At 39.3% G+C, this 23,821-nt stretch overlaps 1 protein-coding gene across 1 annotated transcript; it reads right to left on the bottom strand.

Moving 5' to 3' along the window:
* Positions 1-2,028: 2,028 nt before the first annotated feature.
* ESM1 (endothelial cell specific molecule 1) lies at positions 2,029-10,556 on the bottom strand. The gene is made up of 3 exons (XM_066338680.1): positions 10,056-10,556; positions 6,083-6,238; positions 2,029-4,012 (listed from the first exon to the last, which is right to left on the bottom strand). Exons 1-3 carry the CDS (start codon positions 10,378-10,380, stop codon positions 3,912-3,914), a joined length of 582 nt encoding a protein of 193 aa, XP_066194777.1. The 5' UTR covers positions 10,381-10,556; the 3' UTR covers positions 2,029-3,911.
* Between the last annotated feature and the right edge of the window lie 13,265 nt (positions 10,557-23,821).

Raw genomic sequence — 23,821 nt, forward strand, 5'->3', positions numbered from 1 at the left:
GCATTCCAAACCATTATTTGTTCTTCAAAAATAGATGTTTCTCTTGTGAGAAAGAAAGATATTTTCAAGTAATGTTCATAGGATTCCAGTTGTTCTAGTTTATCAAAAGACACTTAAGGTAGGCTCAGTGTTTGTAGAGCAGAAAAGCTGTGTTGATTATGTAATTTTTTGAAAAATTAGTCTGTGTCTTCTTAGAACAGTTAAGAGAAGCTCATTCATAATCAACTGTTGCGCTTAATTTCAGTTGAGTTTTTTGCTTGATAGCTTCCAAGAGTAGGAAGGCAGCAAGCACATGAGCCTGAGGTGCAATCGCTTTGGAAGCACAGTGAATGGAAGAGGATCAGGGAGGATTAGGAGCACCATGTACTAATAAAGTGAAGGAAATCTTTGTCCTTTTCTTCATCCAAACACAAGTTTGTTTGTTTACACAGAGTATTTTGCAGTACCAGGAAGGCAGCTCAGGGGACATGGGGCTGCCAGGACTGTGGCTGTATCCCTGCAGAAAAGCCAGGGTCTCCAGGCACGAGTGTCACACAGCCACCCACGGCTGAGGCACTCAGCACATGTACAGGGGTCACTGGCAGCTGCTGCAAAGGAGCAGGGAAGGAATACTTCAGCATTTGGACGTCTTGCTATTTTAATACCTGTTTGATCACTAAACTCCTCCGCCCTGAAATAATTAAGTGAAGTAGCTGAGTTGTGCGTGGTCTCTCACCACCCAGAAGATAGATCATGCCACTTTTGGAAGAGAAAAAAAGGCTGAACACACCAGTTTGTCAGCCTCAATTTCCCTGAACACTCTCAAACCCCAGTGAAAACCACATTAAGATGGGCCAAAGCGAAGGTGGTGATGTCTGTGAAGTTAACTATCTGATTTCTGAAATTCCTATTTTTGGCAGACACAACAAGAACAGGAAATATTTACTAATTTTCCAGGTGTCAGGAAATATTTTCAAAGTGCTGCTGTGACCTGACAGTTCATTCAAATAGATAGCAAGCATGTACAGGGGTGAGAGCAGCAAATTCGTATTGTTAATCACACTACAGTGATTAGGCAGCGATAAATCTCACAATACAATTGTAAATGTTTTATATAATGAAATCACATACTAGATGCTTCTCCCAGTTGATGTTGGTAAGGCTGTTTTTCATTATAAGTTGATCTATACTGGAAATATATTAATTGAATTGTGGGTGAAATACATCTTAACATATTTAAGGTTTCTCTATTCTGTGTATTTTAGACATTGCTCTAAAACATTTGATTATGTATTTTTTGAACCAAAATGGTGTCTGCAACACCCTATTCTATGGCTCTATTATCATTTGCATTATTTCTTATCCTGGTGTCATCCCATTGTCACTGGTAGCAATGGATAAATGTTTCAATGCATAAATATAAAATAAAAGGATGAAATACTGTAATTTAATCCTGAAATTTATTCTCTGTGCAGCAAACTATCACTGCAGCAGTTGAAGACATGCAAAAGCACTTTATAAATTTGATGAAAAAGTGTAAAAATCATCCAAAGCTGTTTTCTAGACATGCCCCTCCATCTCCTCCTTTCTCCTGACTTGCCAATTGTGGATTCACAGGTTACTCCTTTATGATAAATGGAAGAGTATCAAGGAGTTGCAGGCTCTGCTCCAGACCTAAATAGTCCCTGGCATGGTGATGGCCAAGCCAGCAAGAAAAGACAACTTTTAAATCCTTTCTGTACTGGGATTGGCCAAAGAGTGGCTGTTCCATGTAGGCAGCTAAGATACAGCCACCTTGTTTTGAAGATGAAGGTGGTTGGAATGGTGTGGGCACAAATCTTTCTGTATGTGGGACACCACTCGTTTTTTGCAATCATGAATGGTCCCAGCAATTTGCTGAAATAGATGCAGATGTTGTGAAACTGTTTCTGTGGATTTGAGAGCAAAAGCATACCTAATCTGCATGCACCATGGTTGGTGATGACCAGTAGACTTACTCTGTCATTAATAGATAGACACAATAGACAGTGATGCTTTCAGTTATTTTTTTTTATTGAACAATAATAATATTACACTTTTTAAAACCAACTGACTTATTAGATTTACATTCAAGAAATCATAATGTCATTTATGACACTTGCAAAATATTAATAATGTATACAGTATTTACTACATTCTTTAAATACTTCTCATAAGTCTGCTGGAAGACCATGGGTTTGATCCTGCTCTCACTGAAATCAAGAAAAATAAAACTTTTGATATCAGTAGATTAGAATCGATTCACTTGCTAGTAAATAGTCCAAGATAACATTATTCCCTCTCAGACCCTAACATTCAATACAGGTTAAAATGTGGTATTATCCTAGTTTGAGATTCATGTTTGTATGTCTCCAATTATCATGGCAAGAGAACCTGCACTTGTATCCTGACATTTGGATGTCTTCTGCTATCATCATCCTCTTGTTGCAGATCAGCATGATTCATGTCTGTTTTCCCAGGTGAAAGCATTCTGCTTTCACAGATGTTGACTTTGGATCTCTTTAAGGGCATTAGAGTTTCTGTTGTTCATAGTTTTAAAAGTACGCTTTCAGATCCTGAACTAAACTCTGGCTGCTGTACTGTGTGTTCCTTCTTTCACTGCAGTCATTGTCAAAGTGCAGGCTGATTGCAAAGGAAGTGTTAAAATCAAGCCACATTTCCAATGAGAGTGTTCTGTGTTACAAAGCTGTCCCTAGACTCATGACATCCGGGTTCACCCTGGCACAGCAAGGCCAATTTTCATTATCTGTGGATGTGGTTGTTTTCAGACATATTATCAAGCCCTTCTCAGTGGTGATTTTTTACTTACACATATATCATCCACCTTAGACTGAATGAGGGACTGCCCATTCCTGTGACACTCTGACACATGTTTTTCTCCTGGCTGAAATGGGACTGCTTGCTCATGCAATTGAGAAACAAAGGACTGGGTACCAAAATACTGTAGTCTGTGGTTGCATTATCACTTGCTGAGGGTCCAAGTCTTCCCTGGATCAAATAAACTCCCTGTGAGTCACCTCTGGGCCATAGCCAGCAGTGAAGATGGAAAGCATGAGGGGCCCTTTGCTAGCCTCTTACCACTCTTCCCAAAGAAACGCAGATATCGCCTTAATGACATCAATTAGCTGGTTTATAGAAACATATATATTTAAATAATGATAAGCAGCTTCTTTTATTTCAGATCCCCTTTTACAAATTGGTAGAATTTACCAATCTGCTGTTTCTCTGTACAAAATTTTACTTCTGAAATTCAACTAAATACAATATATGTCTGCAGTGTCTTGCCCAAGTTATTCACAATGTATAAACTGAAATGCTGGGTGTTTTCTCTCTGAAGAAAGGCATATTTATCTGTGATGAATTGTCACCTTGTCAAACTTCCAAAGACTAGAAAATTGTTAACAACTAATGTTGATTTATTCAATTTACACTGTTGTGCCTTTGTTGTTACTATTGTTATTGAATAGGGGTGTTCCTTCTGTCTGAGGTGTTGTTTATGTGTGTTTCTTTCATGATGGCTCCACATCAATATTACCACTCACTCAAACTATCCCCTTCATTCAGTGAGAGCTTTTCCAGCCTCAGGTTGGCAAGAGTCAGCCTCTGGCATTATTTAAATGATTGTGTTGGGTTTTCAGTATTATCATACATTCAAAAAGCCATAATACATTTCTCTGTTCAGATACTTATCAAAACAAATATCAAAAGTCATATACACTGTACAGTCTATTTTTAAGTAAACATTTTCCTCATTAAAAACGAGTCACATTTGAGCTTCAGAGATTACATATTTGTATGTTATAGGTCTACTTTGTTCTTAAAGTGTGTTGTTGCATATTCAATAATCTGTGAGAAATACATTCACTTGAAAGTCTTACAAGTGTGAGTAAATATCAGCGAGGATTTAGCCATTTCATTACTGGAGACCGAATAACTTTCTCTTTAACAAATTCCTCTTTTACAGAATTTCCATCCCCTGATGCCATGTCATTGTCTGAAAAAAAAACCACAAAAGTAAAGGTAGATTTCATTAATATGTGAGCTTTAAAATATTGTCCTGCAGCATGTCCCTAGTTTTAGGAATACTTTGGAAAATCCTTAACTGACATGTTTGCAGACAACTCACTAAATTACTCCTACTTGCAAAACTGCTACCCAATTAAGGCATAAGTCATATCTGTTTTCTAATAGCTTAAGCATAAGGATAATGATCTTCAGTTTCCAGTTCTGACTGTAACACTCACTCCAGTATGACATGGGACCAAGCACCACATCCTCAGTAAATTAAACTCCCCCGCAGCTCTTCTCTGATGGAGGCCAGCTGGCATGGAATAGCCTGGTCCATGCTGCTGAACTCTTGCTCTCCAAAAATAGGTAAAAGATATTCAGTTTCTCAACTGGAAACTGTCCCTGGTTGAGGCTGATTCCTGAGCTGTAACTGAGGTTGTTTGGCACAGCTAGCTGGCCTGTGACAAAGTATTCTGTCCCCTGCCCCACTGTTTGACTGAGAAAGGAGTCAAATTGCAATGTACAGGACCATGCTCTGACACCTTTAAGTTTTCTGGGGTATCTGTAGGCATAGTGGTCTTTGTAAAACATATGGTTCAGAAACTTGTCTGTTTAAAGCACAGAATCATTTACATCTGTTTTAATTCACTGAAGATCTCTTGGGCACTATAGCTAGTTCTGAAGACCACTTTTAAATGGAACCCTGAGTGACCACCCCATAGAGTACTACCCATAGTGTCCCCAGTCTGCTAACAGTGACAGACCTCTGAGGACAGAAGTCATCGGGAAACTTTTGCAAGGGTAAAAAAAACAGTATTTGTTTCCATGCAGTGAATATCTCATTCTGGCTGGGATTAGCCAAACAGTTAAACATTGAGGCACCAGGAAGTTTGGGACCAAAGGTGAGTGGGGAAGAGAAAAGGGGAGGAAGTAAATAGGCAGTTTGGTAAGGTTTGGAATATAGGCTAGACACAGAAAAAAGCAAGAACCTTCATTATTTTAGCACCCTCAGATACAAATAGAACAAGGAAAGGCAGAGAGCACAATCATGTAGAAAAACATAAAAATATCAGGGCTGATCAATCTTGTAAGAGGTTTTTTTGGAGATTATCTTAAGTGCGATATAAGCATAAGCTGCAGAAGTTTGCTTCAATCTAACTTTCTCTAAGTAGAGAACGGGAGAAAGATAAATCTTGGATCAAGATATCAAGCTCTATACAGCTTAATATAACAGAAGAAAATTAAAAGTTGCACTCAAACTGCAATTGGAGAAGAAATTAAATCCAAAGACCTTTAGGTGAAATCCTATAAAAGATCCCAGTAGGTCTAGGATTAAATCTCTGAGGTTTTTTTCTTTTTTATGTTTGTTTGTGTTTATATTTAGAGTAAACATAGTTTAGTCAAACATACCTCAGTATCATCAGGTAGGAAAAAAGGGGAAAATTTAATTCCACTTCTAAAAACTTCAGTGATTTTTTTCTTGGTGCATCAAAAACACTCCAGCTTGTCACACTCTTTTTTTTTTTTTTTTTTTTTTTTTTTTTTTTTTTTTTTTTTTTAATTCTGGACAGATCTATTACAAGCCTCAGACATAAGTGTAAAGGAAATAACTTATTCCAGAGGTACTGTGACAAGTGACCACAATAAAACATTTAATAAAACTGTTCCCCAACAGCTGAAAACATATAAAGCTCCGTCCTTATGGGGAAAAAAAACCCCAGCTGTTTTTACTATGTATTAGCCAACAGTAGTAAATGCAATGTAGTGAAATGCTGAACTGACTGATGCACACCCTAACACAGCCTCCCAGTGCACAGGTGATGTACTACTAGCCCGTACAACAGATCCAGAGTATTTAAAAGTGTTTCTACCATGTGTTGCAGCTCACCCAATTCCTTGCCACACATTGAGGAAGCTGCCAAAAAGAAAAATAGACCTACCTTGTGCTGTTAATAGTTTGCCCAGCTCCACCAAAGCACCCACCATTCACACAGAGTGGTAGTAGATTGTGTGCAAGGTGTTTTCTGCTAAAATCAACTATCCTTCAAAGTCTTACCTGTGTGTGAAGATATTTTTCGTCGATTTGGAGGCTTGGAAGCAGACAGTTGAAAAAAGGGAAACTTCAAACACTTCCCTGTTACTCTGTTACAGATGCCAGAAGGACAGTTGCAGGTTTTCCTGCATTCCATTCCATAGCTACCATAGGGACACTCTGGGAAAAAAAAAAAAAAAATAGAGCAAAGCAGCTCTCAGTGATCCAAGTCAGATGGTGTCTTATTAGCTGGTCTGCTTGAAAGGGGAAAACCTTTGAATGGAAGTGAACTAAACCTTAGCTGCAGGATTTCAGCATGCTGACTGCTTTTTTATGAGTATTTTCCAGTATTAACAAACCTTGATGAACTCCACATACATAATTTCATTTCCTGTAACTTATTTACAATGTGCTACTGGTAATCCTTCTCTGAAACACCCTCAGATTTAAATGTGTTTTTACATTAAATTGCCTTAGTTAAAGGCAATATGGATATGCAAGTACACAATTATAGAAGATTTAGTTAAAGGACTAACGTTGAATTTAGAAAGGAAGTTGACTCACTGTGTAGTTCACTATGATATTGTCTGACTTTAATGACTGTTGAGATTTAGGGCTGCAATCTAATGCTGATGAAGGGCTGCTGAGGCCAGGACCAGCAGTCTGGGTGGAGGATGCAGCCTGACCCGGAGGAGCTATCCAGCAAACTCACCCTCCACCTGGAGATGCTGCAGGGATATAGCCTCCCACCCAACACTTTCTCAGACAGCAAAGTTCTGCCTTCCCGTGGCAGTCAGCTCACTGCATCTGCAGCCTAAAGCGTGGGTATGCCCTGAAGGAATCTCTGGCACCAAGACAACTCCCTTGTATGCTGCATCTGATCACACAATGCCCCAATTCACACCCCTAAACAAGCTTGTGGAGGAGCCCTACAAAGCAGCTCCTAGCATGGGAACAAATGTTTTCCAAAGAAAATTAAGTCAGGTACAGGAGATTTGCCCAATCCCGTAGCTGACACACATCACATGCTAGGTAATTTAATTTTCCATAGGGTTTAAAATAGGGGCAACAGCTCTTGTCTTCCTCTGCCTTGCTATTGAACAGGATACCTTGCCAAAACCATTGCTAAAGAGATAGAGACTGGGAAAATCCATGTCTAACAGGTCCCTTCCAAATGCACAAACAGCAGATCATTCCCAGGAGGGGTTTGAGATACCCCAGGAGAAAAACCTTTATGTTCAGTCTGTCCTTGCCAGCAGAAGGTCACCTTAAACAGCAAGGTCTGGTGAAATTCTGATTCACCTCCCAACAGCAGACAAATGACTATTCAGGGCTGGACCAAGGAACCACCTAGCCCAGACTTCCAAAAAATACTTAAGAAAGGTGACCATAGGAAGCACAAATGATACCTCTCTCCTCATTTTGTCTCCCCTTTTCAGCGATGGGACTTCCTGATCCAGACACAATTTCTGTGTGTATAACATCCCACAATAAAATTATTCTTTTCAGTTTGTCCAGTCTCCTCTTGAATGAATGCAAACTTTAACTTTTCCATACAGCCTAGGCAATGTGAAAATCAAGCTAATGCACTGTAGTGTACCCAACATTTTACAATTCTCTGTACATCAAATGGGTATGCTCTTATAAATGAAAATCCTTAGAAGATCAACCAGTTCCACGAAATGGACTGCACAGCATGTCACTCCAGCATGGAGAGCCTTACAAGGCCTCAGTACACTCCCCTTTCCAAGGAGGACACTCTTGGGTCTGCTGCTTGTCCACATAAAACAAAAACAAAATCCCGCCCAAGTAAAACTGTTCTTGTGTGCACATCCTTCCTGGGAGACAAGCAAAGAGCACGCACTACATGGAGCATCAATCTGCCTGCTGCAGGTGCTCAGCCTGGAGAGGTGGGATGCAAAGCTGTGCACAGACACAAGTCTGAGCCCAAAGCACTTGGCTCTGTGTGAAATAATCTTGGCACTGATGCGGCTCTTCAGATTTCATTAAACTGAGATCTGAGTAAATTTTTCTTTTAGAAGGTTTTAGTTCAACAGCATCCTGCTCCTGAATAAATTGCAGATAGCTCTCAGTGGTTTAAGGGAAGCAAGGGCACCAAAAAGTATTTTGGTTCCAGTCATAAATGATGTTGTTATTGATAAGAGTATGAAGCACTCTTCTAATAATGGAAGTATTCCAAAATATTGTTCTGGAATATATACTGCCCATTTTAGAAGTAAGAAATTGAAGAACAGAGAGTTCAGACAAATTTTTCCAGAACTCCAATGTAAATTGGTAACAGGAAGCCCGAGAGAATTTAACCATCCTGCATCTGTCAGTTATTACAAACATGGAAGTTATGAAAGTGAGTTAGTGACTTGGTATCATAGCTGCAAAGAGATATGTAAAATAACAGTAACTGGCCCCAGAGAGAGATTGTGCTGTCTCAGAGCTGAGAGGAAGAAAAAAAAATCAAAATTACATCTATAATATTTAGTGGAAATAAATATATGGAGCATGGAAACTTTAAACACCAATCCACAATTTTAAGTCAAGATATGGCTTTACTGAAATTAATGATAGTTTTTCCACTGACTGATTGGGAAAAAACCCCAAACATTCTACTTCGCATTTTCTACAGAGCATCCAAGATTCAGCTATGGGAATTCAGATCTCAAGTCCCATAATATTCCTTTTTTCCCACTTAAAGGGTGCTATTGCAAAGAAACTCCTATGAGTAAAGTGAAAAGTACACACTAATTCAAAAGAATTGTTAATGGAATTATAGGTAGTATCTTACATTGAGGTAATTTTTAATAAACTGAAGATCAGTCAATTATCTCAGCAAAATACTTCCCTGGTGAGTGCACCGAAGATACAATCTTTATGTGTAAGTTCTACTTTTTTGCAATAAAGTACTGTTTCAGGTTTCACACTCAACCATGCACATGAGTTTATTTTAAATAAGGTAAATAAGTGTGTGCTGTATGTGAATCAGCCTAAGTGATTTTTGCAGCATCAGGTCCTAAGTCATTACTTTAACTGAGTTTATTAATATTCCTGATCTTTAACTGACAAGATATTCCCACCTTTAAGGAAGTTATTCTAAGGCTTATCTGTATCTGCTTGCTGAAGTGGTACACAAACACAGCAAAACCCACTGCATTCATGCTTTGCAAACCCTCTTTTTTGAAATAGTTTAATTTTTTTATTAACCCTACTTCTTACAAATATAATGCCTTGTCATCTTTTAAAGATTCCCCTGTTTAAATGGAATGAGACTAGCTCCTAAATGAAAATGTGATTTTAGCCTCTTACTAAATAAATCAGCATGCAACATACCTGGAATAAACTGAAAGCAGTGCCTGGCTACTCATCTCGCAGTCAGGTTCTGTTCTGTTATTGCCCTCTTTCAGGCTGAAGGGTTTCTGCTTGCCTCCCCTGACCACATCCCTAGGATGACTGAGCACCTCAAAAGCAGGACTAAATTCAACAGGACAAAGTCTCCAGGCACTCAGGCAGTGCTGCTTTCTCCATCCCCCAGACCCCAGAGGGAGCATCTGGTCCCCGGGCAGGCAGCCAGCAGTGCCAGAGGGAGCATCACCCCCAGGAGTGTGCAGCTGCAAGTGGGACCCTGTGACAAGGTTGGACTTGCAAGATTAAAGTCTTTATAGTTTATAGAAAGCCACCCACCAAATCAACAGCAAGAACAGGACTAGTGCCTGAGTCTCTCAAGCCCCAGTCAAAAATCTCATCTGCAAGCACACCCTCTCTGTATTTCCTCACACATGTCCACAGGTGTAAACAATATCGTCACATTAATAAACCTGCCCCACTACATGTCTTCTAATGACAGCAGGTATTTTTCCCCCTTTTTTCTTGGCTAAGGGATGAGCTGGAAAAATCCCATTTTAGACCTTTCAAGCAAGAGGCAACTTCTCCACATATGCTGCTGTCAAATTGCCCCAGTGGGTGCACACAAAGTGAATATCATTACCTTTGCAGATACCAAATTCATCACCAAAGTCATCCTCCTCGGTGTAAAACTGGCACTTCAGCCCAGGACCACACTTGACACCATCCATACCCGAGACAGTACGGTAGCAAGTCTCCCCCAGAGCAGCTGCACACACTCTGCAGCAGCCACAGTCATCCAGCACCGTCCGCTTACAGCGCACGGTGCTCTTGCACGCGTTACTGTCACAGGGATCGGGGCAATCCACCGCGTATTTCGCACTCCAGGCAGCTCCAGCGTGCACGGGCATCAGGAGGAGTGTGAGCAACAGGAAGCCCTTCATGTCTTGCAGGAGTAAATGCTCCATCCCGGAGAGCAGGTCTCAGTGCTCAGGCTGCTGGGGCCTCTTGCCGAGGGAAGCAGCGGTACAGAATCCAAAGTGGTAGCTGCACACATCAGCCTACAAGTTTATGAGCTTTATAAAGTGTGTTGCCCACATGTTACACCGTCGTCAGCTTCCTCAATCCGGCAGCGCTGCTCCTGCCAGCCTCCCTTGTTTCAGTTTATGAAATCCAGGATGAAGGTTGGATTAGCACTCTGCTGCCATCCAGGAATTGAAAAGCCTGAGCTGATGTAATCTGTTATGTTTAGTTGGTTGTTTTGCATGAGGACTAAAAACTCTCTCACATCCGTTTCAAATGCTCAAGGACGTCTGCCAAGAGTAAAAAAAAGGTAAAAAAACAATCAGCCCCGAGGAGGTTGCATACCTTCCTGCAGGACAGGGATTTCTCTGACGCTAGGCATGCTGCTGACAGGAGAGCTCTGCCTTGCTATCACAGCTTGTATGGCTAGATGAAAACCACACTGAATCATCTTGCTGCTGAAAGAATAATCTTTAATGGAATAAATATTTGCCACACTTTTAGGGGGTGTGGACAGTTATTTTCAGGAGTTATTCAAGGAGTTAAATGAGATCATGTCATTTAATAGCTGAGCTCGGATTTTTCAGTAGTTTTTTCTGCCTGCTCTGAAATAATACTTTTTAATCAGTATTTAGGTGGAGGTGAATTAAAGATTTCACTCAAAGGTTACTGCTAGAACTAGAAACTGGTTTAAAAAAAACATCATTTTTTGGGATCTCCCACAGTATGTTCGGGAGAATGAGCTGCCCCAACTTCACAACCGAAGGGGAAATCCCCACCCATCATCATCAGCACTGTCTGCCCAGCGTTAGCATAGATCTAGAGGGGCTGATTCTCCTCCTTTTACACCACTTCTATTCTGGCAAACTCTATGCAATGGTCTGATGTTGCTCTTCAATGAAATCAATGTAAATAAACAGAAAACAAATCTCAGTTTCCCCTGTCTCCCCTCTTAGACTTTATTTATCCTGCCAGAGCCTTGACAAGAAACAGCAAACAAGTGGAGTCCAGTGAAAATGATGAGCCACTGGAGAGACGAAAATTTCTGCACTAGAAAAAATCTACAGGAAAGGAAAAAAGGAATAAAACTAGCCATAAATAAACCTCTGAATACCAAAAGTTGTTGCCAGTGAAGTTAGTGGGAACCAAAGCAAACTGAACTGTGTATGACCAGCTTCTCACTTGGGAATCCTGTGTCTCAAGTGGGTTTAGGACTCTGCCAGTAGGCTGTCAAATAAATGAAGGATTAGACTAGAAATACAGGAGAGAAGGAAAGCCTTTTCTGCATTAATAAAAATGTATTATATATAATATATATAATACAAATACAAATGTGAATTGATAAACCCAAGACCAAAATGCTTAACATTTCTGTCTTGTGAAGATGGGAAAATCAACATACTGTATGTTGCATTTGGGTAAGGTGCTCTTATACTTCTGGGAGGGAAGGAACCAGTATGTTTAACACTTGTCAAAAGTGAATGTAAAAAAAAAAGTTTAAAAGTCTTAGTTTGAGGTCTCATATAAACCAAGGAAGTACTATTAGTAACCATGAGCTAACAGAAATTAGCTCAATTAGTAGTAGACAGCTTGATCTTCATAACACAGAGTAACTATCCTCTAAGAAGTGAAAAGAGTAGTTCTAAGATAGCAATGAAAATTGAAGCTAAACCAGAGGAGGAACATGAGTTTAAGGTTATAATGAGGAGATCAGTTAGAAGTTGATGTCCTACTGCTGGCCCCATCAGAGCTAAAATATTGCAAAACTCTCTTTAAAAAAAAAAAATAAAAAACCCAATATTTCTTCCATAGTTCTCAGGTCAGCAGGATAATGTAAACTACTGCCCATGTCTGCTGGCACAGCATCAACTAAAATTGACATTGGTTTATATTAATAGGTCAGGCTGTAACCCGTGGGGCTGGGAGCCAGTGTAAATCCCACTGGGCAGCCCCTCACTGGGAGAGAGCTGCTGAGTTCAATCAGAGAACCAGGGACCACAACTAAGGCCAGTAACTCTCTCAATACCCAGGCCAGGTCTGCTCCTAAGAGTAAAATAGCCAAAAAAAGAGCTTTGCACACTTGGTGCATGAGACTTCACAGGTCTGCAGCAGGAAGGCTCACCCTTAAGTTAATTCACACCTGGACTTCAGACTCATACCTGCCTGCTCACTCAAAGGAGATAACAGATGATGTGTAGTCTGCAGACCCATCCTGACTCGTAGCATACTTATTTTGCCTGGTAGTAACTATCAGCTGGTAAAATCCTACTCTGTAAATATTTTTAGGAAATGCTCCTTGTCTAAAACATTAAATGAGATCTGAAAGGTCTACATTTCAAATTCGGGTTTCTCACAGGGAAAAATGTCATAGAGAAATCATAAATAAAAAAATTACAGACAGATGTGGTGAGGAAAAGAAAATGTAAAAGGAATCAGCACACTCCCCTAGCAACTAGCCAATATTATTTGGAATAAGATGGAGACTGTATCCTATGCTTGAAGCTACAAGCCAAAGTAAATTATTACAGTGGATTAAAAAAATACTTGTAATGGAAGAAAACAATATGAACAGATACGGATTATGCATGAGTATCACAGAGGAAATAGGGATACTATGATCTTCCACACTGTGGTTAAATAGTGAATTAAATCCAATGTCACTCTCCTTGGTTTTAATGTTTCTCTGTTTTACCTGTTGAATCCATTAAGTTTTCCTTTAGAGTGAAAATTTTAATCCTGCAAAACCCTGAACTAAGCTCTTCCATGAAAATTGATGCAATGGGAATTAATGACATTTCCCTAGATATCAACAGCAGAAAATTTGCCACCATTTTTTAAATTGTGGTATAAATATAATTCAAAGATGGAAGACCTCCTGGATCAGATCAGAGCTATTTTTTTCCAAATTTACAGCATAAATTGTCTTTTTGCCAGATTACATCATAATTACATCACCATATATAATGTTTGGCACTCCTTCTAGAAGCAGAAAATGTTTCAACCCCTGGGTTCCATACTTTACAGGGAACCAACGATTTAATATTAGTGGGTTGTGTTTCCAGCTGAATACTTCTGAGAACAATTTTTTTAAGTTCTTTTGTAAATAATCTGCGTCTCAAGCATAAGCAGCCTGTGGTGTGGTCTTGAGGTTGTATTTATGCCCTCTGAAAAGTCTGATCCCACGTTTTAAAGATCCCCATGAACTGGCAAACTTCATGATACATGATTATTAGTCTGCACTGATATGTGGGTACATGTTGTCCTCACTAGGTCAATAGGCTTTGTTCATTTTACTCTTTAGCTGGAGAAACATTCACCTCCACTCTTCTGAACTTAAGCATTCTGGCCACTGTTGCTATCCAGTCTTTTGAATGCATAAAGTCAGGGTAAGCAGGAAGCACTAGTATCTCTTTAAACGTAGGAAAATATTTAATGCATGACCCTTGTTGCTCATTTCCAAAAGACAGTCCCTAAACTAAAAATATGCTACCACACATTCCTGAACCAACCTTTTCCCAGGCTTCCTTTTCAAAAAGCCATAAGCACAATGCTATATGAAAAGCAAAAATTCAAAGGGCAACACCGAAAGGAAGCTAAGCTGCAAAGTCCAAAATGAAAAGCCAGAAATAGGAAGTAAGAGATAAGAATCAGGAAAGTGAGATAGCGGCAAGGACTCCCCTTTGTATGATTTCTTTTCTTGTATCTTTTCAATGAGTTGCTAATTACTCTTTGTTTCAGCTGTAACATAGTAACTCCACTCTGGTAAAAATAGATGCTTTGGGACATTTCCTACTCGCTGAAGGCAAGAGATGTTTACATGCTTTCTCCAGGCAGACCAGGTGCTATGCAGAGAACCGGGAAGGCACAGACTGCAGGAGCTGTGGGAGACCAGACAACTACAGAAGCTGAACTAGTAGCACCAGAGACCTTGTGGCCCTGGTACAGTGAAAGCTGAGGGAGAGATACTCAAGGCACGAACAGAAGTGAAGACAGCGTGTCTGGTCACTCTGACCATTCTGATGAAGGAAGATGCAACAAGAACTTTGTTGTCAAACATTTTTGTTTCTGTCAATCCTCACAGCAGCTGCCATAGAAACAACTGGGTATGCTGGGTTACCTGCAGAGAACCTCAGGATTAAGAGCCACAGCTTCTTCGGAGCACATCAAAAATGTACTTGTCCATGTGGCCACATACAAATATATGGCATGTCCAGCCTGGGAGCTGCTAGCCAAACTTAATGCACGTGATTTATGCTCAGAGTTTGCCATTGAAATGGAACTGAACCATGTCTGTGCTGCTTATTGAACCCATGTGGCACAATCCTGTTCTTCCATGGACTCCACTCACAGCTGGCTCTGACTGCAGGACCTCTGCCCTGTATCACCTCATCCCAGGTATTCCCAGTGACTTTACAATCACTGTAATAATCTGCATAGCAGAAATCTCTTATGAGACTTATGAATCAAGTCAAATAGTTCTTCTATGCTTGGAGAAGGTGTTCAAGAGGCAAAAAATCCACAGAGTGGTGTAAAAGCATTGACCTGGCAGCTAGGGTCAATTTTTTCCATGATGGAGAAGTCACATGCAATAAACACAGAGTTGACTTAAATGGGGTAACAGGATGAAAAAATACGTTGTGACTATGTTATGCTGAAAACTTTTTTTAATACTTTCAAGGCACCTACATTTCCAGAGGAAGAAAGGTGCTTCAGTGCCCAAGATCTCCAAGATCTATACCAGAGGATTTCTGAACAGTACGAGAAAGTCACATAACTTTTCTATAGTTCAGAAAATTTGCTTCTCTGAATTCAATGTCTAGTCACTCACAGCCCAAACCTGTGCCTTCACACACACCCATCTTACCAATACTTTTGTCAGGAGTTGTTTCTTTTGTGACACTTCTTCATTCTAGAAATCTCAGTCACTCCAGATAAGATATTTATTCTTCATTCTAGAAATCTAAATCACTCCAGATAAGACATACGTAAACCTATGTAGAAATAAAGCCTGTCCATATAGAAAAACAACTTTTCAGGACTGATCTACAAATATTCTGTTACTTTATCAATTGAAAAACCCAACATGTGAATGATGGTTCTTTACAGGTTCTGCTTAGAGGGTCAGGTATCCATATGGTAAACAGCATTAATGGTGAAATAATTTGGCTATTTTGTCCTTCACTTGTTTGACATAGTTAACTGATGTAGAAACAAACACTCATTTGTCTACTGTCATGAAGCTTCTGCTCCCAGTATGTCTCTGCAGAACCAGAATAAAATACATTAGATTTGAAAAAGCATTTTTATCAGTATTTTCCAGGCATAAACAATAAGACAACAGTCAGTAAAATTACAAATATCATATGGATTTTATCTTTTCTCTACACAATCAGAGTAATTATACTCTGATTCTACAGTCCCTGATAACTAAGCCAATTTCCCATCAAATAAATATTTTTGTTGGTACCTGTGCAGAATCTGAAAGTGCACTGTTTGATTTTCAGCTCCTAGATATAGATATTAAAATCAGATATTTTAGGGTTGATGGGAAGTATACTTTTGCTTGCAACTCAAGTTGATTTTGCTCTCTGTTTTTTAAGATAAAAAAATTGATAACTCTATAAACCCTTATGGGAGTAGAACCATATCTTAAGTATTATTGTGATTTCTATTTTTCTGTACTAAAACATGTCTTTTGAAACTTCGTTGCAGTTAAGTAGTGCTATTGTCTTACATTTCTGCAAGTGTTTTAGCCATGTTTTATATATAGTTTTGACTTGACTAAGTAACTATTTCCTGTAATGAAAGACAACCTGTTAAAAGCTTGTTATCTTCTTGTGCTCTGTGTGTTGCCAACAAGAAAATCTCTAGTCATATGTGTGAAATGTTGAGTTGTTTAAGTTAGGGTTAGGTGTCCTCACGAGCTAATGCTTTCATGTATTCTTTGCAATATAACCAGGATTATTTCCACCGGCAGAGAAAAGCTAATTTGGAGTAATTAATTTAGATAAGTAATCATATCAAATTTATATCAATCATCTTTTTTCTTTAAGAAGAAATCTCTCCCTTTCATAAGTACTCATCTTTGAAAGATACAAGTTTTCTAGAATAATTAAGTGATCCCAGAGAGGCCAGAGGAGGACTTCTGTATTTCCTAAGTAACACAACTTCAGAGAAGAGCCAGACAACGTCTGAAAGGAGTAAGGACACCAATGGGAACTATTTTTCAGAGTTTTTCCACCGTTACATATATTTTCTTTCCTAGGGATGAGTGGCTGTTTAATTCTTACTTCTCTCTGCCACACAATCTCTCTTGCTTAGCTTTAGTCCTCATTATACTGTTTTCCTCCTTTATTACACTGTATTTTCTCTCTGATCTATGTGCAAGTTTACTTATGCCACACACTAAAAACCTGGTAAAAATCAGAGCTCAGCAGGCTGTATTTCTTTATTCCATCTTTATTGCTTTCTCTTGACCACAGTCCCCACACTCCATCCATCTTGTCCATCCCAGTTTAAGTCTCTGAGACTTTGGATTAACTGGAGCAAAGCCTTGTTAAAGGAGACTTTTGATGGCTGGTCCTGAGGCAGTTCTGTGCTATATGAATTGGTATCTACTTCAGTGAACAGGTTTGGAAACAAACTGAATTAATATCTTGGCTTCCATGAAAAGAGACACCAGCCAGGGTCTCCAAGAACAATGCAGTTGGAGGGACCTAACACAGGACAGTTTGTTTCCCTGGTGTGGCAAAAGAATTTTTGTACACATGCTCCCTACATCCTTTTTCCTTTGCTCTGTAAATCATATGGCTCTGTTTGCAATTTTTTTTTCCTTGGTGCACACATATTGTGGGTGAATGCTGACTTCAATGACATAAGTGCTGTGTCACTCATTTCAGCAGGGTGGGGATTTCACGTGATGCTTTCAATGTTTTATGATCTCTGCTGTGTATTTTTTACTCAAAATGTGGAAAGGGATGTTTGCAAACAAGCTCTCCTCAGAAAGCAATGAGGAGTAACAGCTGTGTATTGCCTGTGACAAATTAGGTCTCATTAAGAAATAAAACTGCTAGAAAACTTAAAATTATAAACTATAAATCTACAAAGAGCCTAATCACTTCCAGATCTATTTTGGCTTGTATTTCATTATTTTCAGCTTTCTTAATACATTGCTAAAAGAGGTGTAATAAATAGCAATATTAAAAGTGCAGAACCATAACCTTTTGTTTTTTACTCAGAAATGTGATAGTTTATATGCATTTATATACACTTAGCGTGTATAAGAGAATAAAATATAATACTCAAGTAGTCTTTTAAAAATTTTATTCATTGATCAACTTTAGTTATTTAATCAAAACTTAATGGTAATTTTCTGTCATTTAACCAAATGCCCAGAAGATTTATTCTTTAAGAAAACTACCTGGGAAAAAAAAAAGAATGAGTAAAATATACAAAGCTGGAGCTATCTTTCCAAGTTGTGAATCTGACAGACTGAATACATGATTTCTCCCTAATGGCACATTATTCTTCTCTTTTACTTTATCTTCTGAATTGTCACAGGCTGAACATGAGTTATTTTAGTTGTTTCCTGACCATGATAGAATAAGCTTTTTAAGCCAGAAACATTTCTGAAATAGTTCACAATCAGATACACTTTCTTAGATGATTTATTTAAAACCAGATAGCTGCTACTCAATCCTATGTTTTAATTGTGCCCCTTACTATATTATGGATCCTCTTCCCTCTACCAGGGGTTGGACTATATTTTTTGGACTATGAACACTGGCTGGGTGCTGGGTAAGTATCTCACCCAGACAGTAAAGAGACTGCAAAGGCAACAAAGAGGAAGGTCAGCTGCAGATAGTTTTTGACAGTAGGAAATAGCCCCCAAAGCTGTGGTGTACAAGATGTTCCCTTATGTGGATCCCATGAGGCCACTTGGGCCAGAACTGGGCAGAGTACCTTCAGTGCTGGTTATAGTGGCTTTTTCTGTTTTATAAAACAAGAAATGTTTGGTTTTTTAATTTATAAAGCATTGGATGAAAAATAAAAAGTCCATTTTCAACTATTAGCACAAAGGGAAAGGGATTTTTTGTTTTTCTATTGCCTAAGAGAAGTGCCTGAAACAGGACTTGGAAACCACTGACTGGGCAGATGGAAACCCTTTCAAAGTCACCAGAAGTGGGCAGATGCCTCCTAGGATGGCTAAACTGCAACCAAGCATCACGAGGAGGGAAAAACCCAATTCAGCACTGCTGGTGAAATAACAAACCCTTCTGAAATTGCTGTCCCAAATATGAGTATCAAAATGGGTAACCACTACTGTGACCCTGACTTCAGTAAGTGGGTGCAGGAAAAACAAGGAAAAGGAAAGAGGCCTGAAAGAAAAACAATTTAAATATTGCTTTAGAATTTAGTCTAGCTTTTCCGTTTTCTTATCACCAGCAACGCTTCAGCCTTGTTCAGGTACTCTCAATATTTCTTCTCAGTGAGGCCAAGACCACTCAATAAAATCAGTATCATTGTTTATAAGACAGAATAGTCTGTTCGAAAGTAAGGTGTTTTTTAATACTTCAGGGTCTAATGTGCAGTCCCTGTCAAATCTCACTGTGGCAGTCCCTGGCAGATTGTTGCTGCAGCAGAGTCTCATTTCACAGGGCAAGTTAACTCCAACCATCCATTTCTACTCCTGGAGGAGCACAAACTACACTCCACTCCACTGTGAATGTGATAGCCTCTGAGGTTGATGTACCTAGAATCATGAGCCCCACTGTGCCCTGTATCACCTTTTCAGCACCCTCATGTTCTCACCTACCTGCATTTTATTATAGAGCCACACCAAGGAAACTAGGCTAGAGCCCATCTAATATTGCAGAAAGAAAATGAACACTTTAGTATCAGCAACTTTCTCTTCTGTCTCTGTCTGTGAAATATCTTCAGTGATGCAGGTATTATTGCTGCCTCCACACTATTCTCTTCATTATGGTGTGGATTATACACAGGAGGAATTTGTTGACAAGGTCTGGCTGGACCACATTGAAAGACAGGGCCTCTCATGACCACCAGTGAAAGAGAGAAGGGCAAATTTTTCCACAGTCCTCCATCAGCATCCCCAAAGTTCTGAGAATAATTGTGCCCTCAGTGCAAATATTTGTTACTTGAACTCTGCTAAGACCAGTATCCAGACAGGACTGTGGCTTTTGGCAAGGGATGTGCATGCCCAAAATTTTAAGCAATGGAAGCCATGTCACTGTCAGTGTGGTCCATTGCCATTTGAATATGTCACAGGTTTTGAACACATACTAGTTCAAAGTGCACCCTATTTTCTTGCATCTATATTCAAATAATTTCTGCTTTTTTCTGGTATCAATTTTCTTGCTTTTTACCAAAAAATGTATTAATAATTCATAAGAATGAAGTCTCTGAAACAGTTATTTATATATTAAATCTAATATATGCCTTTGTAGGTAGCTAAGGTATGTAAGTTCCTATTGTATCATTATATAAGGCCTTTTTTTTTAAATAAAGCCTTTTCTGTTCATCTTTCTGTGGCTTCTTGCTTTGAAAAAACACGTGCCACCTTGAATTGAATTGTGATTAAATTAAACCTACTTGTAATCTCTTAGACATTAATTATGAGATGCATAAGTCAATCCAAAAAGAGCTCCTTCAAATGATTTTGGGGTTACAAGCACACTGGATAAAAGTGTCTGAACTAGCTGTCAGGTCACTAATGAGATTAGGATACATTTTTGAAATTACTAATCTGTAATTAAAAGATGTAGCAGCCATATGAAAATGATTTGCTGTAACTTGTCTGACTATGATGAACTGACTAATTCAGAGTTGGAAAGAGTCTTCTGAGTTTACTTCTTTTTGGCAAGTATTCAAGAAGATTATCTTGAAAATCTGATGGCTTGTTTTGTTTTAATTCTGTTTTCTTATTGTTTCTTCCTGATGCCAGATTGCCTTGCCCAAAAGGAAAGTTACTTTTACAGCTTGCTAGATAGCAGGCGGCTCTGTAGTCAGAAGATAAAACAAAGACTTTGACTACAAGCTGTGGAGGGAGTCCATGCTTCAAACATACCACCACACTTTCAGGAAACAACAGTTGTTGAAAATAGATGATGACACTCTCTGTACTGAGAAATAGAAGCTTGTCTAAAAAATAATTAACAAAAAATTGAACGTGAAATGCATTAGATGTACAGCCAAAACTAATACAAAACATCAGGCACTACTTCTCAGGACAAGAGCAATATGAACCTAAGGACTAAAGCTGACTGGCATCTGCACTCCAGTGTGATGTGTATGAGCTGTCAGGCCCCTCTCATGGATGGAGACAAGGGCAACATATCAGCACTGTGTGCTCTGTTCAGCGCAATTCATCACAGGTCAGTGCCATTTGTGAGCTCTTTGCACAGCCTGATCAGCCTTAGGGGCTGCTCTCTATGCCAAATCATGACTATGTGACAGGCAACAAGCAAGTCAGACATCTCAGAAAGTAATTCTTAAGAAATATTGCTTACCTGGAAGACCCCAGTAAAAACAGATACAGAGGCAAAAGTGTGACAGAGAACTCAGCTCTGCATAGACGAAGCTGAGAAGTGCAAGCAGAGACAGGAGCATATGCCTGGCCAAGGGCAGAAGGATTCCTGAGGCAGAATCCCTTAATCTACTCATAAATTTCCAGTAAAGATAAAAATAGCACAGGAGAGACGAGAGCTGGTCTGGTACCAGAAGCCAATGTTCAGGAACTGGGAGGTACTGCCCAAGGAGACACTTCACCTAGACATTGGTGTTAAGGCATGTTGGGTTAAAAGACAGAAGACTAAATTTCTGTCACTGAGTGAAAGTGAAATTTCAAATGCTAGGTTAGTATGTTTAGTAAACTCTGCCACCATCTGCTGAAAATTAGCTCTTCTCAGTCTGGTAAAGAATGTGTTTCCAGCTGAAGTTTTTCAGGCTTTGTTGGTGTCTGTCATTGCAGAACTGTAACATATATGGAGCTATTCTCTGTGGCTTTGCTGTTTTGATCTCAGTTCTGAGAACCAGCCCAGCCATGGTTTTAGCAGGGAATGACACCAGTGGTCACCTGGACTTTTCTTCTGCCTATCTCTGGCTGCAGAACCAGTTATCCTTCCACCATGCATTTTCAGAGGCACTAACAAAATGCAGAATTATGGGACACTTTGTAGGACTCCTGCCACTCTCCCTGGATCAAAGTGCCCTTCCTCACATGGGGAGAAGTGGGAGGGCAGGCAGTCTTTCAAGACACCACTGTTTCAAAGCTAGCAAAGGCTTCCCTCCTATTGCACGGGGGAGGAATAAAGCCTCAGGATGGGCAGAAATTGAGTCAAGGCTGCTGCTTGCTAACTGTTGCTGGGAGAAGGGTACTGGCCCTGGGGGCTGAGATGGGTTCTGGTAAGGTGGGTGCGTGGGTGGGTGGGTGGGGGAGCCACAGGGGCTGGGCAGGGCAGTCAGGCCTAGCAGTAACACCCTCTGTTACCCACAAACAGAAAAAAGATGGTGCAAAGAAAGTTATTGCAGGAGATCACACACAGGAAGCCCAGCATATGAACTGTAATGAACAAGTTGGGTTATGATTTCCAGATTTATCACTCACTCTTGCATCAGTGACATGCACTGTTCACGTGAGTGAGGGAGTGAAGTCTTGCCTTCACCAAGTCAAACACCAGTTTTGGACATTGGGCTGCATGGTGTGAAAAGTCTCCTGTCATTTACCTCGCTAAGTTAAAAGGGACTAATTTGTGTTGCAACACCCTCTGAAATCCCCAGCTGTAAAGTGAGAACAATGATACATTATTATTTCCACCTTTATATATATTTTGCTCCCCCCACCCCCCCCCCCCCCCCCCCCCCCCCAGTTTTTCCCAGTTCTCTCTGTATTCCAACACTGAGCCAAATCCCACTGACATCCTCTAAGGTCTTCCATCTCACAATCTTGAACAAGCACTGGGTCTAAGCCCCCCCCACACCACAGTGGCAGGTTTTATTGTGCTATAGCCAACAACCAACCCAGTTTTGTGGTGTCTAGTTGCTTCTATCTAACCTATATATAATTTATGAGCTTGTTCTGCTCTGCTCATAATTGTGGCATGGTCCCTGGTCAAAAATCAAGACCAGTAGGTTGTTGTGCTGGAGTTATTTACTCATGCCTCTGCAACATCCCGAAGTTTACAGTATTTGTTATGTATTAGTGCAAGAAGCACAGAAGCAGAGAAACCTTGAAGATTGTCACTTCAAATTTGTTAGTTACAAATGGCCTAGAAAATATTTGAAAGATAGTGGAGTACAGAGAGCTAACCACAGATTTCTTCAGATACACACCAGTTCTTTCTCTTACTAGAATTCTGTTGAAATCCATAGCCAGAGTCCTGTTTGTTTTGACAGATGTTAAATAGGAGCTGTGTTAAAGAACTATAATTACATTTGTTAGAATTAGTATCTATACTTTTTGAGCAAACTATTAACTGAAAAAATGAGATTATGAACCAAGCTTGGAGATTATATGGTTTATTTGATCAACAAAACAAAACTCAAACAAAAATCAAAACACCAGACCCAACATGGCCCCAAAAAGAACACATGCACAACTCCAAAAACAAAAGCAAAAACAAAAAACAAAACAAACAAACAGAAATCTATGGAAAAAAGATAGACAGTATTTTTACCTCTGTATTTCTATCTTTATAATGAAGACTAATTGGAAAACTGTTTCTCTCTGTTTAATATTTTAATTCTTTGAAATTGAATTTAGATAAATAAGTATTCAAAATTAAGTGTTATGAAAAGTAAAATGAAGTATTTGGGGTTTAATAACAGATAAATATTTGAACATTTTAAGTATTTGTTCTATTTTTTCTCATTCAGCAGACATCTCGTTCACTATCAGTCTGAAACTGAATTTTTGTGTAATTACACATCAAAAAATTTTGCCTTCCCATCCCAATAAGAAGTAGAGTGAAATCAAATACAAATTACATTTTCTAAATGGCAAATTCCTGCTAAGGATTAGTAAAGGTGTTATCTGTACAAATGTGGATATTTTGAATTGTTCTCATAAAGCTGTGGTGTTTTCAGTGAAGCTTTAAAGCCGGGAGGTACATTTCAAAGGTAGTATGTTAAAGCAGCAGCATCCAGTTCTAATGCACAGCACAATATTTATTAAAATGGTCTTGATTGTTTCTCATGGGTCTGTGTCACTGGAAATGGTTCTTTTTATCCAGTCAATGTATTCTTCAGTGAACCACGTATAAACTCCAGGTATGCTTGTACTTTCATATTCTTCTCCAAAAGAAACAATGCCACAGTTCTGACCAGCACAGATTAATTGCCCACCTGAATCTCACTGGAAGACAAAAT

This window comes from Sylvia atricapilla, chromosome Z (assembly GCF_009819655.1).
Source record: "Sylvia atricapilla isolate bSylAtr1 chromosome Z, bSylAtr1.pri, whole genome shotgun sequence".
NCBI classification, from domain to species: domain Eukaryota; kingdom Metazoa; phylum Chordata; class Aves; order Passeriformes; family Sylviidae; genus Sylvia; species Sylvia atricapilla.